The 15,640-nt window shown below is 30.9% G+C and overlaps 1 protein-coding gene across 3 annotated transcripts in view; it reads right to left on the bottom strand.

Annotated features, from left to right (window-relative positions):
• Window positions 1-15,640, bottom strand: part of LOC139515660 (uncharacterized) — a 207,419-nt gene that overhangs the window by 176,683 nt on the left and 15,096 nt on the right. Inside the window, exon 8 of one of the 3 annotated variants that reach the window (XR_011662824.1) lies at window positions 13,542-14,291. Coding sequence is in view for 2 of the 3 variants with exons in the window: in XM_071305289.1 (XP_071161390.1) it covers window positions 14,222-14,291 (70 nt within the window). In the remaining variant the exon portion in view is untranslated. Of the gene's footprint in view, window positions 1-9,479; window positions 14,292-14,533; window positions 14,786-15,640 lie in introns of those variants that run through there. The other 2 variants (XM_071305289.1, XM_071305290.1) reach the window with 2 other exon arrangements.

Below are 15,640 nucleotides of genomic sequence, written 5' to 3'. Positions count from 1 at the left end.
GTCAAATTTAACATCCAAGCAGGACATTAATGTCAGAATACATAATCAAGAAAAGGTACATGGACAATGAATTGAAAGATCGACCTTCTATGTTCCATTTCATTGTTAATTGATAAATATTTGGATATTAAGAAATACTTTTTCAGGTGAAACAGTATTTGAAGTTTGCATTCCTGACAAAGGTCAATGTTTGTTTTGTTTACACCTCGTTGTCAATATAATGGAATTTTATGCGACTGTTAAACCAGTGAGTAAGAGGTTTGTCTAGCTATAAAACCAGGTTTAATCCACCATTTTCGACATAAGCAAATGCCTGTACCAAGTTAGGAATATGACAGTTGTTATCTATTCGTTTGATGTGTTAGTGCTTTTGATTTTGCGATTTGACTAGGGACTTTCCGTTTTAACTTTTCAACCGAGTTCAGTAGTTTTGTGATATTACTTTTTACTCTGCAACGATACAATGATTAGTGTGACAGTATACTATTTATCGTAATCGAAATCATGTTTCATTCCTTTAAGCCATCCTGAAGATATTGATTTATTTGCTGGTGGAATGTCAGAGACACCAGTACCAGGTGCTCTGGTAGGACTAATATTCAGATGTATAATTGGACTTAAGTTCATGTATTTTAAGATTGGTGACCGTTTCTTTTATTAGAACGCAATCGCCCCCACTGGTTTTACTGCTGGTAAGTATATGTATTGGGTTTTCTTGTTATTATTTGTTAAGACAATATTACCTTTAAACCAATAATATTGCAATTACACATAAGTCAAAAACATCTGAATATATAGATATAAGGAGATGTGGTATAAGTACCAATGAGACAACTCTCCATCCAAGTCACAATTTGTAAAAGTAAACCATTATAGGTCAAAGTACGGCCTTCAAAACGGAGCATTGGTTCACACAGAACAGCAAACTATAAAGGGCCCAAAAAAAGACTAGTAAGTGTAAACCGTTCAAACAGGAAAACCAGTGATCTAATCTATATAAAAAACGAGTAACGAGAAACACAAAGGAACCACATCATTACCATTAATTTCTCCTACTGGTATGGATATTTTTTTTTATTATTCCTTTGTTTATAACAATACTATGCTGAAATTACATGAACATATTTGGTCTGTTTGGCTTTTTTCAACAATAATATATGTTTTTTAAGAATCAAATATACCTTTTTGAAAATTGATGGAAAATTAACTTGTTTTCTCAATTAAATGTTTGTTCATTACCCCGTAAACACAAATTGAGAAAAAAACGTATTGCAATAAAAGATCCATTCTTTATATATAAATTGTTCTTGACTCGTCTAAACATCAACTCAACAATGTTAGATCTGTAAATTGTTCTTGATACACATTTCAATATTTAAAAAAATGCAAGTAAAATTGGAAAACTTTTTTTAACATCATTTCAGCAAGATCAGTCCATATATATTTTTCCATCGATATGTCCATTTTTGTGGTTTCAAATAGAAATGAATGCGTTTATTTGTCAATGTATAAAATTGCAAGGTGTAAACAGTTAAGATTTTCCTCAACTGTTATTAGTCAAGTGCAATAATCACATGAAGCCAATACGATGCATACTTAAACTTTAAAAAAATGATTCTGCAGTTCTTTCAGCTCAATTACAACAGATCAAAAGACAGTCATTGTCAGCACTTTATTGTAGGACTCTGGATGTGAATTCAGTGCCTGCAAATTCGTTTGAGTCTCCGTTAACTGGGTAATACTTTATAATAGTCTATTATTTATTATACTTTATAATTATATAGATAACTGAAAACGTCAGAAGATTATTTGAGTGGCATTTATATGGATGATATCAGTCTGATAGTTATCAAAGGGTACCAGCCTTATAATTTAATACGCCAGACGCGCGTTTCGTGTACATACGACTCATCAGTGACGCTCAGATCAAAATAGTTATAAAGCCAAACAAGTGAAAAGTTGAAGAGCATTGAGGACAATTTTTTTTTTAATTTGTGCCAAATACGGCTAAAGTAATCTGTGCCTGGAATAAGAAAATCCGTAGTATTTCCAAAAATTCTTACTTTTGTACACAGGAAATTTCTAAAAATGACCATATAACAGCTTCATGGAACAGTTAAATTTCATGGAAATTCTACAGGAGCTCAAATCAGACATTTTAAACAGAAGGAAATAGAATAAAAACGTTTTAGTGAGCATGAACTATAGTAAAAGGACAAAATATCAAACTCCAAGGAAAATCCAAATCAGAAAGTCCTTTTTTTTAAATGGCAAAATCAAGTTCCAATCGAACGGGAAACAACTGTAGTATTCCTGACTTGTTACAGATATTTTCTTGTTGAGAAATGGTGGATGTACATGGTTTTATAAATCATTTCAGAACGTTTACTTCAATATTGCAATATAATTTTTTTTCAGAACTGTGATTCAAGAACATCCTAATTTGCTGTCACATGTCGCGTATTACTGATTTATAACAGGATATTGGACGATATAGCTGTAATATTGATCTTTGGAATTAGCTTAGGATCTGAGTTAATCAAAACCATAATGGAATGTTCAAATATTATATTTTTAAAGTTCAGATCGTTAACAGGAATAATCAGTATTTACCTTTAAGAAGGTGGATTGTCTAAATGATTCACGATAGATTTTTCTTAAATTTCTGTAAAATACTTCTTGGTGTATGTTCTTTAAAATTTCAATATAACAAATGAGGATCACGGACCTGTTTTGTTCGTCAAAATACATTGAAATTAACGAAATCACAGTTAAAAATAGTTTAGTTATATAATGGACATCTAATTAAACGTAGAACAATAAACATTAGAATAGGTTAAAATTCAAGGCGATATTTTGTTTTCACCCATAATTTCAAAATATAACATAAAAAAGTGAGGTCAATAGCCTTTTTTTTTTAGATAAAATAAAAAAAGAATGAACATGATTAACAGATTTTTCGGTTGTATATGGAAGGATATTTTGTAAAATATTTGAAAACCAATAAATTACTTTTGCAACATGACCAGAGGGAATGCTTGGAATATTACCTATTCAGCTTAAAAACACAGCAAATTCAAATAATATTTTTTTTTCGTTACGTATACGGAAACCCGTTAGTTTAGATAAATGCGACGTTTGAACTAATTTGATTTTGAATTAATCTGAATTTTGGTGGTATGAGCCACATTTACCTTACTGTAAGTTTTTCAGTTTATAAAAAAGGCAATAGTAGTATACCGCTGTTTAATAGTCATAAATCGATTTAGGGGAAATAAATCCGGGTTAAAATCTAAATCCAAAGGAAACACAAACGCTATAAGAAGAAAGCAATGGAACAACCAAAACACTAAACTGCAAAAAAAAAAACCAAACGCCAACATTCATAAAAATGGACTGTTTGATAACAACTGCCATATTCAAGATTTGGTACAGGACATTTTAAGAAAAATATAACATGGTTTTATAGCCAGCCAAACCTCCTGCTTATATGAAAATGTTTAAATAACCACTGAAAGGACAACACTATGAGACAAGAATACAGCACAAACAATGGTATACGTGTATGATCATTTCACTTAATATATATTTTTATGTTTTCTAAAGAGATCCACGTTTACCTTGTCAAAACTTTCTAAGCTTGGAATTAGGACCATGGAGTAGAATAAGCGATTCCGGTTATCAAAAACAAAATCAAAATTTGCTTGAAAATCCCGGATTCAGCAACAATAACCTTAGGTTATCTATTTTTTTTATGGACTTCCTATGAAACAATTAGCAAAGGTCGCTATATTTATAACTATTAGAATCTGGTATTATATATCTAGGACTCAAATCTATGGTGGTTTCCAAATCTGTGGCAGATCCCTAATCAATGGCAAATGTGATGTCATGCCATCCCAAATCTATGGCAGATTTTTTACAATCCTACTCTATGTTAAGTTTTGTAGTTTCCAAGTCTTTAGCAGATTTTTGTTGTTTCCAAATCTATGGCAGATATATTGTGCAAATGGACAACAATGCAGTACATATACGACTAATGATTTGTCCTAAAGAAGTTGATATGTACGACAACGGGAGCATGTCTATAAACCTTTGTGAAATAAAACATTCCATAATGGTCAAATCGTGAACAATTCGTATATGATGAATGCATATACCTTAATACAGACTTCGAGATTGAAATGGTGTGTTCCGTAAAAATAAAACTTTTTCTTATATGTGCATGGTACAGTCCTGTTTAACCTATTCATTAATCCAACTAGTAAGTCCCTTAACAAACAAAACGGATTTTTTTTCTAAAACAAAACTGATGAAAAAAAAGTGAACAGTTTTAGCTTTCAAATAATATTTATTTCATTGTTGATATATCTTTTTTTTTATTCGATAACGATTTAAATCAAATTGGTATCCGGTAATTTTTCTTTCACTTTAAAAACTTTGCCAGACGTAGACAGTTAACTATAATTATTTTCTAGAAATATCATGTACCGAAAAAGAGGTGTCATTGTTCATCGCAGGGTTCGGACGGTACAGCACATTCTGTCTCTCTTCCGGATAATAGGTCACATCTTCCTGTAAACCTTCCTAAAATTGTTTTCGAGGGACATATCTTCATCTGGAATTGTGCTAAAATCTATGGGTTTTGCCATCGTTAGAGGCGCCGACGATGAAATATGGCCTTATTCAATTGTGACGTTATGTGTTAAATCTGCCATGATTTGGAGAAAACAACAATCTGCCATAGATTTGATTTGTTTGACTTTTGTAACTTCACATTTACCATAGATTATGAATCTGACATAGATTTGGAACCCGCCATAGATTTGAGTCCTACATATATCTGTTGTCATTTGTTTTACAGATTTGTTCTAATAGTCAAACATTATAAGTTATCACCCCTAGTTTTTAATGGGGTTTGTGTTGCTTATTATTTAGTTTTCTATGTTGTGTGTACCATTGTTCGTCTGTTTGTCTTTTCATTTTTGGCCATGGAGTTGTCAGTTTGTTTTCGATTTATGAGTTTGACTGTCCCTTTGCTATCTTTCGTCCCTCTTTTATTGCACTTTCTCACTGTGAAAAGTAATAGTGTACTTTAAGTATGTAAGAAAATGATTATGAAAATAAGATGTTGTATGTGGTATTATTGCCAATGAAACAACTATCCACCAAGATATCATTGCAATAGAGACATAGTCTGTTACATAATTGTGTAGTCTGCGTGGGGAAACATACTGTTTCAACAGCAAGAGACATTGATCAATATCGAAAGATCGATAAAATACAATGGTCACGAAATTTTACTTTCTTAAAACAAATTTACTAGTTTTCCAATTGATTTTAAACCTTCTTAACGTTTTCCATTTTCATAATTTTTTGCGTCTCGTTATATAAAAAAGAAGATGTGGTATGATTGCCAATGAGACAACTATCCACAAAAGACCAAAATGACACAGACATTAACAACTATAGGTCACCGTACGGCCTTCAACAATGTTATGTTGTGTCAGTCTCGTTATGTTGAGATTGTTTAAAGTCTTATTAACATTTTCCCAGTAATTTCAATACACGTGAATGTCATGACCGGTGTTTTGTCTAATTAGTTTTGGGGATATTCCAAGCTATTACACCACCCTCTAAATTAGCCCGTTTAAAGACCCCATAAGTAAGTGCTATGTGTGTATTGTTTTCTGTCGCGTATCACAACAAACGGCTAAATTGGAAGAGTTTTTAAAGGCCCCAAAATGTATCGGCATGGCCTGTTTTGCATTTTGTAGTTGCTTATGTTCTGATATACTGTGGATTCATTTATTTTCGTGGGTACTAATTTTCGTGGATTGCAGAAAACTTGCCTTTTCGTGGATATGTAATTTCGTTGTTTTGCCAAAGTATGCATACAAAATGGTAGAAAATGTGTACTTCGTTGAACATTTAAATTCGTGGTTCACCTGTACCCACGAGAACAACGAAAATTAGTATCCAACGAATAATAATGAATCCACAGTACCCCAAATACTAGATCTATACAACACTTCGATTATTTTTACCATTTCAGTTTCCAGTTTGGAGTAATTCATGCTTATTTTGTACTACTTTTTTTTAATACATATGTATAAACAATGGTTATATAGATATAGGAAGATGTGGTGTGAGTGCCAATGAGACAACTCTCCATCCAAATAACACTTAAAAAAAAGTAAACCATCAATGTGAGTCCGTGGTCTAGCGGTTAAGACCGATGGCTACAGTGCTGAAGGTCCCGAGTTCGATTCTCACTCGGGGTGCTAAAAATATCAGCACATCAGAAGGGTAATTTTAACCCTCTCACACACATCTCTGGTACCCAGACCGGAGTTTAAACTAGAATGGGTACTTTGGGGGCCTCGGTTGGTCAAAGTTGTCACTTACTTTGACCTGGAGATCAATCTTCTGATATCTCTCTGGTTTGTCTGTTTCCACCGAGTGGCCCGGTGGTTCTCTCCAAGTATTTCGGCTTCCTCCACAATAATAACAGACTGCCCGGTGTCCTAGCACTCCCTTTGTGTTGGGTGGGGATTGATTGTCCTTTTAAAAATAATTGTCGTATAAACATACGTTAGTGACACATCTCCATTAATCCCGTTAGGGAGTGTACATGGATGCCACTGTAGCCTCGCAGCTTGCGAGGGGTTCTTCGGATATCGGAGGCATTTACCAGTACATACATACATACAGAGGTCAATGTACGGCCTGCAACACGGAGTCTTGGCTCACACCGAACAACAAGCTATAAAGGGCCCAAAAATTACTAGTGTAAAACCATTCAAACGGGAAAACCAACTGTCTAATGTATATAAAATTTAAACCAGATGCTCCGCAGGGCGTAGCTTTATACGACCGCAGAGGTTGAACCCTGAACGGTTGGGGCAAGTATGGACACAACAGTCAAGCTGGATTCAGCTCTAAATTTGGATTGTGATTAAATAGTTGACACAGCATAGGTTTCTGACACAGAATGAATGTGTTCTAATGAACTTTAAATTTTTGTTTTCTCTGAGAGCAATTCACTATGCTGTTGAATATTAATCCTCTCAAAAAAATGTTTGAAGAAATTTTCTTTTTATTTATGAAATTTCAAATGAGAAAAATTGAACGCAATTTTTTTAATCACATCCCCCTTTCCCTTATTCCAAAACTAATCTCAATTAAAATTTCTAATGGAGTTTGCAACAATAACTACTCATTTAAATACATCATAAAATATTAAGATGTAAAAAAACTGCTTGTTATCACTGAATGGTAAAGATTATTTTAATTTATCAGTTGGTAGTAAAAAGTGAATATACATTGTATATTGTATATAACAAAGATTTAAGTTGATTCTGGACAAAGAAAGATAACTCCAATTGAAAAAATTCTTGCTATTGCACAATATTGTGAAATTAGATATTTCTTGCTTACTATTCTGGACAAAGAAAGATAACTCTAATTAAAAAAAATAATTTGCTATTTCACAATATTGTGCAATTAAATGTTTCTTGCCATTGCGCAATACTGTGCAATTGAAAAGACTTGCTATTGCACAATACTTAATACAATAATTTTAGGTCCTGATTCGGACTAACTGGAAAACTGGGCCCATGATCAAAAATCTAAGTACATGTTTGGATTCAGCATATCAAAGAACCCCACGTTTCAATTTTTGTTAAAATCAAACTAAGTTTAATTTTGGACCCTTTGGACTTTAATGTAGACCAATTTGAAAACAGGACCAAAAATGAAGAATCTACATACTCAGTTAGATTTGGCATATCAAAGAACCCAATTTAATCAATTTTTGATGAAATCAAACAAAGTTTAATTTTGGACCCCGATTTAGACCAACTTGAAAACTGGGCCAATAATCAAGAATCTAAGTACATTTTTAGATTCAGCATATCAAAGAACCTAACCGATTCATTTTTTGTCAAAATCAAACTAAGTTTAATTTTGGACCCTTTGGACCTTAATGTAGACCAATTTGATTACGGGACCAAAAGTTAAGAATCTACATACACAGTTAGATTCAGCATATCAAAGAACCCCAATTATTCAATTTTGATGAAATCAAACAAAGTTTAATTTTGGACCCTTTGGGCCCCTTATTCCTAAACTGTTGGGACCAAAACTCCCAAAATCAATACCAACCTTCCTTTCATGGTCATAAACCTTGTGTTTAAATTTCATAGATTTCTATTTACTTATACTAATGTTATGGTGCAAAAACCAAGAAAAATGCTTATTTGGGTCCCTTTTTGGCCCCTTATTCCTAAACTCTTGGGACCTAAACTCCCAAAATCTATACCAACCTTCCTTTTGTGGTCATAAACATTGTGTTTAAATTTCATTGATTTCTATTTACTTAAACTAAAGTTATTGTGCGAAAACCAAGAATAATGCTTATTTGGGCCCTTTTTTGGCCCCTTATTCCTAAACTGTTGAAACCAAAACTCCCAAAATCAATCCCAACCTTTCTTTTGTGGTCATACACCTTGTGTCAAAATTTCATAGATTTCTATAAACTTAAACTAAAGTTATAGTGCGAAAACCAAGAAAATGCTTATTTGGGCCCTTTTAGGCCCCTAATTCCTAAAATGTTGGGACCAAAACTCCCAAAATCAATACCAACCTTCCTTTTGTGGTCATAAACCTTGTGTTAAAATTTCATAGATTTCTATTCACTTTTACTAAAGTTAGAGTGCGAAAACTAAAAGTATTCGGACGACGACGACGACGCAGACGACGACGCCACGTGATAGCAATATACGACGAAAATTTTTTCAAATTTTGCGGTCGTATAAAAAAATTATATGCAAACTGAGTGATATTATCAAAAAATACAATTGAGGAGCTGTACCAGTTAGGGATTTATTTACAATGCATAAAATATTTGAATGTGACAATTATATCCCCCCCCCCCTTTTGCATTGACAGTTACTTGCAGTTTCTAAATTATTTTAGAAATCTTTTGTGTCATACACATATTTATGAAGTTTCCCCACTGGCCTTTCAAAACTGTTTCTTATGAAAAGATCTGCCCATACATGTAATCAGAACAGTGCTAAAAATTGCCAGCTGTTGATGATTGGCTTAAAATACATTTTACTTGAAAGGTAAGAATTTTTTGTTGAATTGGGACAAGCAGTATACTCTTTTAGATTCCTGTGTGTTCTAAATATACTCTTATACCTTAAATATATGCCACTGGTGTATTTTGAGACAACCATTGTTGATTTTTAATAATGGGACAGGTAATTCCCCTTTACATTTTTCATCAGAAACAAATATATTGAAATGTATCTTATGACAATCATACAACTCTTTTTTTTAATTTAAATGTTGAAGACAACAATCATGGCATTGAAAAAATAACATTTTGCATTGTTTTGCTTAATATTACATTTTCTGCAAATAGAAAGGGGTGGTAACATAAAATTTGATAAATGATACACTAATTCAAATGAGCATATAATGTTTTTATTGACAGTAACAAGATTGCATGGTAATCTTTTGAAAAGCAAATAAAATGCTTCCCATAATGCATCATTAACATAAACAAACATGGCAGTACTCTGACCAATCAAATTATAACAAAAATATAAACAATTGTGTTATAGAACTTTCTTAAATCTTCAATGTAATAAGTTGTTAAGGGATTGCTATGATAAAGCCTTTTTGTGTTCATGTGGAGTAAAGTTAACACCAATCAAAACCAAAGACGGGCATGTACCCTTTCACAATATATCTCTCCTCAACTTATCTATAATGAATGACATCAGAAAACAATTAAATCATTTCGTTAAAAGTTAAAAATCTTAAGACTCAAATATGAAATGATAAGCAAACTTAACGTAAAATATTCTTAACAATGAAATCAGGGTCATTAAGAAGTATAAATGATTTCAGAGAAATGAATATTATCCAAAACAAATTGATTCAATGTGTGATCACTTTTCTTTTAATTAAAAGCTATTTATGTTAAAAAATTATAAGAAAGTTCTAGAACACAATTTGACTACTTTCAATACTCTACCATAATAATAACCATTCATACAAATGTATTACAATAAACATATTCTGAAAGCCTTACAACAGAATAACACAACATGTGATCATTGAAGCTCTGAACTGACAGTGAAATCTGTGATCATCGAAGCTCTGAACTGACAGTGAAATCTCGAAGTAAGAATAAGATGGCACAGACATACTATGGCTATCACAAAGACTCTTTTGAAGGCAGTCTACTGAAATATCAATTAGAATTTGAAGAAATAAAAAATGAAAAAAAAGAACCTTTTGTAGTTTTTTAAATGAAAATCTAGTAGAATTTAAATTTTAAATTTAAAAAATAGAAGTATTTTTAAACTATCAAAGTGAAAAGCATTGTTTAAATCTTCACCAAATTTAAGTAAGCCAGATACCATCAGTAATATTTATTTATTTCGAAATGAGCTAAATATCACCATATGTATTTTATGTAAAACTAGCATACATGAATTTGTGAAAGCAGAGAATAGAATTTTTTCTCAGATTTAAGGAACCATAAAGTCACTTTTCCATACTTAAACTTAAATTACATTTTGTATATCAGTAATGGATATTGTTTGAAATGCTTTGTTTAATAATAAACTCATTATAGATACCAGGATTAGAATTAAGTTCAGACACAATTTTTGTCTACAAAAAAACTCATCAAAAAAGATTTAAATGGCCAAATAAAGAAGGAAGAGCAATGAAGACCCCTAGGGAATTTATCCATTTCACTTTTTTACATTGAGTTCTGATACTTGTGAACAATATTCATATCAAAATATTTATTGATTATTATATTTTAGGAAGATAACATCATTTTCCCGATAAATAAATGTCAAGGACTTTTCCCTAAAAATATTTATCAAATTTTTATTTTAAGTGATGAAAAATCATATTTAACATCATGCAAATAAAACAGGAAAAGAATATTTTTAATTCAAGGATTTTATTATTTTTTTGTGTTGATGTAAGGAGAAATAATTTAATTTCATATCTTTACATTATCTGATGACTGAACAAATTAACATTACAATTTCAAGAAGCGACCTTTAAAAGCTTAGAATAGATTTACTTTGCTTACATTGAAAACTATTCTTCATTTTGATGGCAAACATTCTGACATTTTAACACATTTTGTATATAACATAAGAGGAAAATAAAAACGTTGGGTCCAAATGTTAAGAGCATCAGTATTGTTTAATTTTCAAGATGTACAATTTATATGAGAATGTACTTTTATATCGAATAATACTTATATACTGTAAAATCATTGGTATATCTAAGTAATAGAATTAAAATTGTAAATACATCTATTTCTTACGTCATGTGAACATCTTTAATGTAATGTAAATTCAATGCATTAATTTGTCAATGTTAAGTCCTATAAAATCAATTTTACGAAGCAATTGTCAAAAAAAAATTGTGGAATACTGAAAAAAATGAATTTAAAGTGAAAACGAAGTTAGATTGAAAAATGTTTAAAGAGAAAAGTTAAAATGGCTCCATATTCCCTACAACAGGGATTATTCATTACACTAAAAAATAGAAATAATGTGTTCCCAGATTGAGAAAAATGTGTACAGCATAAGCATAAGAAGATAACAATTTTCATTTATAGAACATTTCAAAATCCCTTCTGACATGTTGAAAATGTTTCAAACAATAAAAATTCTCAGGTTTTACAATTTTTTTTTCTCTCATTACGACTGTTGGTGCTGCCACTTGTCAACAAAATCAAGTGTGTACAGAATAACTTTTGGCTATAAACTTGTTCTCAAAACAATGCGCATCATAGCTCCAGAAATGTAAAAAGATTATATATCTAAAAAGACTATACTTGAGATATAATTCTTAAAATATTGTAATAATACAAATATAAAAAAAAGATCTACAATTCAGATTCACTGGGATGTCAACAACCATTTAAGTACAAACAAGCCTATGTTGAGGGTCAGGCATTCTACTACACAACCATACAAAAGATATCAAAACAACATCATAATCTTGTGAGAACAAACATTGCGGATCACAATACAACCATAACACATTGCCCGAGATCTATTACAAATCATACTTTCACAGAGTATTAATCTTTTATATTGCAGAATCTGGAGATCCTCCATTTTAACTATCTGAAATGACAACAGGTCACATGGTAAATGTACAAAATCATGTTATATGTAGATGATAGCACTTAGTGTCACATGACAAATGAAAAAACTATACAGATCATGTGATTCATGTTTCTTAAAATGATTATCTATGTCTCAGATGTTATAGCACTGATCGTCATATTATGAATATGATTTTGAGAATATTCTTTAAAAATTATTTTTCATATTTGCTTATGATCCTTTTATACACAATTCTCAGACAAAACAAATACCTTTTCATCTACACTTCTTTAAAACTCTCCTATAAAAAACATTTTGATTTCCAGTAGCACATTATTTGAGAGTAATAGAGATTTTGTTATTTGGACAACAAACACATTAACTAGTATTTAAATAAATTGTGAAACTCTTCTTTTAAAACAAGTCTGGGTATCCTTAGGGGAGGCATTCAAAATCCAAGTTCTCAATTAATTTTAAGAGTAATAAACCTTATAATACCCCTAAAATTTCAATTTTTGCAGTCGTATAAAAATCTGAACTTAACATTTCAATTTCAAAACATGATCTGAACTGTTTTAAACAAACTGTAACACAGTTTGTTTGATTTTTAACAAGGTGGAAGTAACTCTTCCCATTAAAAATAATAAATGTTTTTTCCCTAAATTAAATATACAATTAATGTAAACATAATTACTATGAACAAAAACAAAAAAAAGATCTGTTATAAAGCATATTAGCACTTTTCTACAAACAAAATAATCACAGAATTTAGCTACTATTTCCTAAATCAGAATTAAGCAATACTTTCAAATGCTTTATTGGAGAGAAAAATTTGAATCCCACAAAATTCAATGTTTTAACAGTATTTTCATATTGACATAAAAAATCTACGTTATTTATGTAAGTATACATCGCATATGTTTTAAGAATCAAAGAAAAGTATTGCTAAATTCTGATTGAAAAAAGAGGTAGAAGTATATAATCTATAATAAACAACCATACATAATGCTTCAATATCAATCGAAAGACATAAACACAAATTGCAAAATGAAACAAAACATGTGCATCCTATTTTGTAATACACTATTTCTATTTGATGTAGAATAGCTTGCTATTACAACTAACCATGCTAACAGCACTGAATTGAACATTAAGGTGGTACCCAACACGTTCACTAAAATTAATTTGGCTCCTTTAATTTTCATAAAATTTTGACAAAGTATTTACTTTGACCCTTTAACAAAAATATAAAAATTTAAAAAACTTTGAACCAACAATTTTGATCATTGAGAAGCTTAATATTCCTTTTACAACACAACGTAATTAAAACGTTTAGCTGACTTTACAGAGTTATGTCCCTGTAGTGTTAGGTACCACCTTAAGTAAACATTTATAAGTGCATAACCTTTCAAACAAATGCCTTGCAATATACAACTGTATCCTTGCCAGAATTTATCTCTATTTTTCATTGCTTATAGTGCAGTCAGACATTTCTAATATTTTCTAAAGAGCCAGCAGCTTTAATAATATGCTGAAAAAAATCTTTTTTCTTTTATTTTTAATGAAACCTTAATATTTTAATTTCAAAAACAATTTTGGCATTGGTTAAAATGACAGAAAGACTTGAGTAGAAATGTGCTGGGTGCTACAAAACTGTTGACAAGTGAAAAATTTAAAGAAGATCAACATGTTTAAAATATGATGAATATGGGGAATAAAATTCAAAGTTTTACAAGTAATATCTTTATAAAGTATTCTTAATTGCTTGGTCAGTTGCTGTGGCATTTACAAATACATTTTCTTTTCATACAAAACATACAAATAGAAGAGGACTAGGCCTATACCAGAATGACTCATAAATTTGATATAAAATAATACAGATCTCTCAAAATAATGCTTAAAATCACTTTTACAGATCTTAATACATTGTAAATGCACGAGTTAAACTGAACACATGGTGTGAACATATGTCTTGCAGTTTAAGGCAAGACTGGCTCAAATCAGTTTTATCACTATGAATTGTGATCACATATGAAAACAGAAATGGTCCACCATTATTATTGAGCCCTGGGTGAGGAAGGTTCTCTTGGACTTGTATTGGTGGACGCCATTTTGTAGCGACGACGTCTGCAAAATAAAATAAAAACATGCAGTAAGCAAAACATCAAAAGCAAAGCTATACAAATATATAAAGGAGAGACACATGACGTTGCAATAGGTTACATGGAAATTGCAAATTATCACAATTACTGTGGATTCGGTAACCAATTTTCAGAATTCCGGAATATTTTAATCAGTTTTTATAAATTTTCAAAGAAGTCTTTTTAAAACATGTATTTTGTTGAACACTTAAATTCATTATACACCAAACATACAAAATCCATTATGATAAATACACCATAATTACTAATATGGATCCACAGTAATTATTGAATGGGGTTGCCGCTTTTACTTTTTGGGGGTTGGGGGTAGCTGATAGAAAGGCATAAAATAATCCCTATTCAATATCTCTTTTTCAAAATAAAAGGACACAGTGCAACTAATTAATTAATAGAAAAAAGTAGAAATATATAACCACACTTACAATTATACTTACCATGCCTTACAAAGATTCAGTCGAGCTATTATATGAAATAAATTATATACGTAACATGCAGTATATATGAAATAACTAAAAATAAATGAAATTTATAGACATGAAATAGATAACAGGTTTACCTATATGTTCTTGATGTAAATAAAAAATATAAGAATGTAAATCACAGTGATTAAAAATTGTTTTCTTATCTACCAAGTTTTGTAGTATTTTTTCTTAGTGTTTTGCACTGGATCCCCCACTCTACACCATAATTTCAAATCACTGACAACAATGTACAACATGTTTGTACCATTTTTACAAGTATTTAAAATTACATTGAAACATTTATCATTTTATGATTGCTAATTATCTCCCTTAAAAATTTCAGTGTGTAACCATCCAGTTATGTCCCCTTGGTATTTTTCAACTCTTTTCTACTAGGACTGATTTTTTGTCAAATTTAAGAGGAAGATTTTGCTAAATTATAATTTCTACCTTTTCAAATAGTTTATGTGTTGTTTAGGCCAAATAAAAAAGTATGTGTGGTTCCAGTTACGTCTGAAAAAAAGTTAGGGTAGGTAGGTAGGGATTTTTTTTAATTTTATGTTTTTTTTTTACATTGAGTCTATGGGAGCAACATTCTGACTGTAACAGTGCTTAATGAAAAATGACAATAAAATCTTCAGGGTAGGCTATTTTTAAGCCGAAAAGTAGGGACGGTAGGGTTACTGGAACCACACATATATTTTTATTTGGCCTTACTGCAAGAATCCTTGTTTTTATTGTTTAATGTGCAGTTTTACATGCCACCCAACAGTACATCTTGCAGAGAACTTGAAAAGTGGCGGTCCAAAAGTTTTGACTTCCAAAATTCTCCAAAATGTGAAGGGCCAACACT

This window comes from Mytilus edulis, chromosome 3 (assembly GCF_963676685.1).
Source record: "Mytilus edulis chromosome 3, xbMytEdul2.2, whole genome shotgun sequence".
NCBI lineage: Eukaryota > Metazoa > Mollusca > Bivalvia > Mytilida > Mytilidae > Mytilus > Mytilus edulis.
This window is presented reverse-complemented; position numbering and strand designations above follow the sequence as displayed.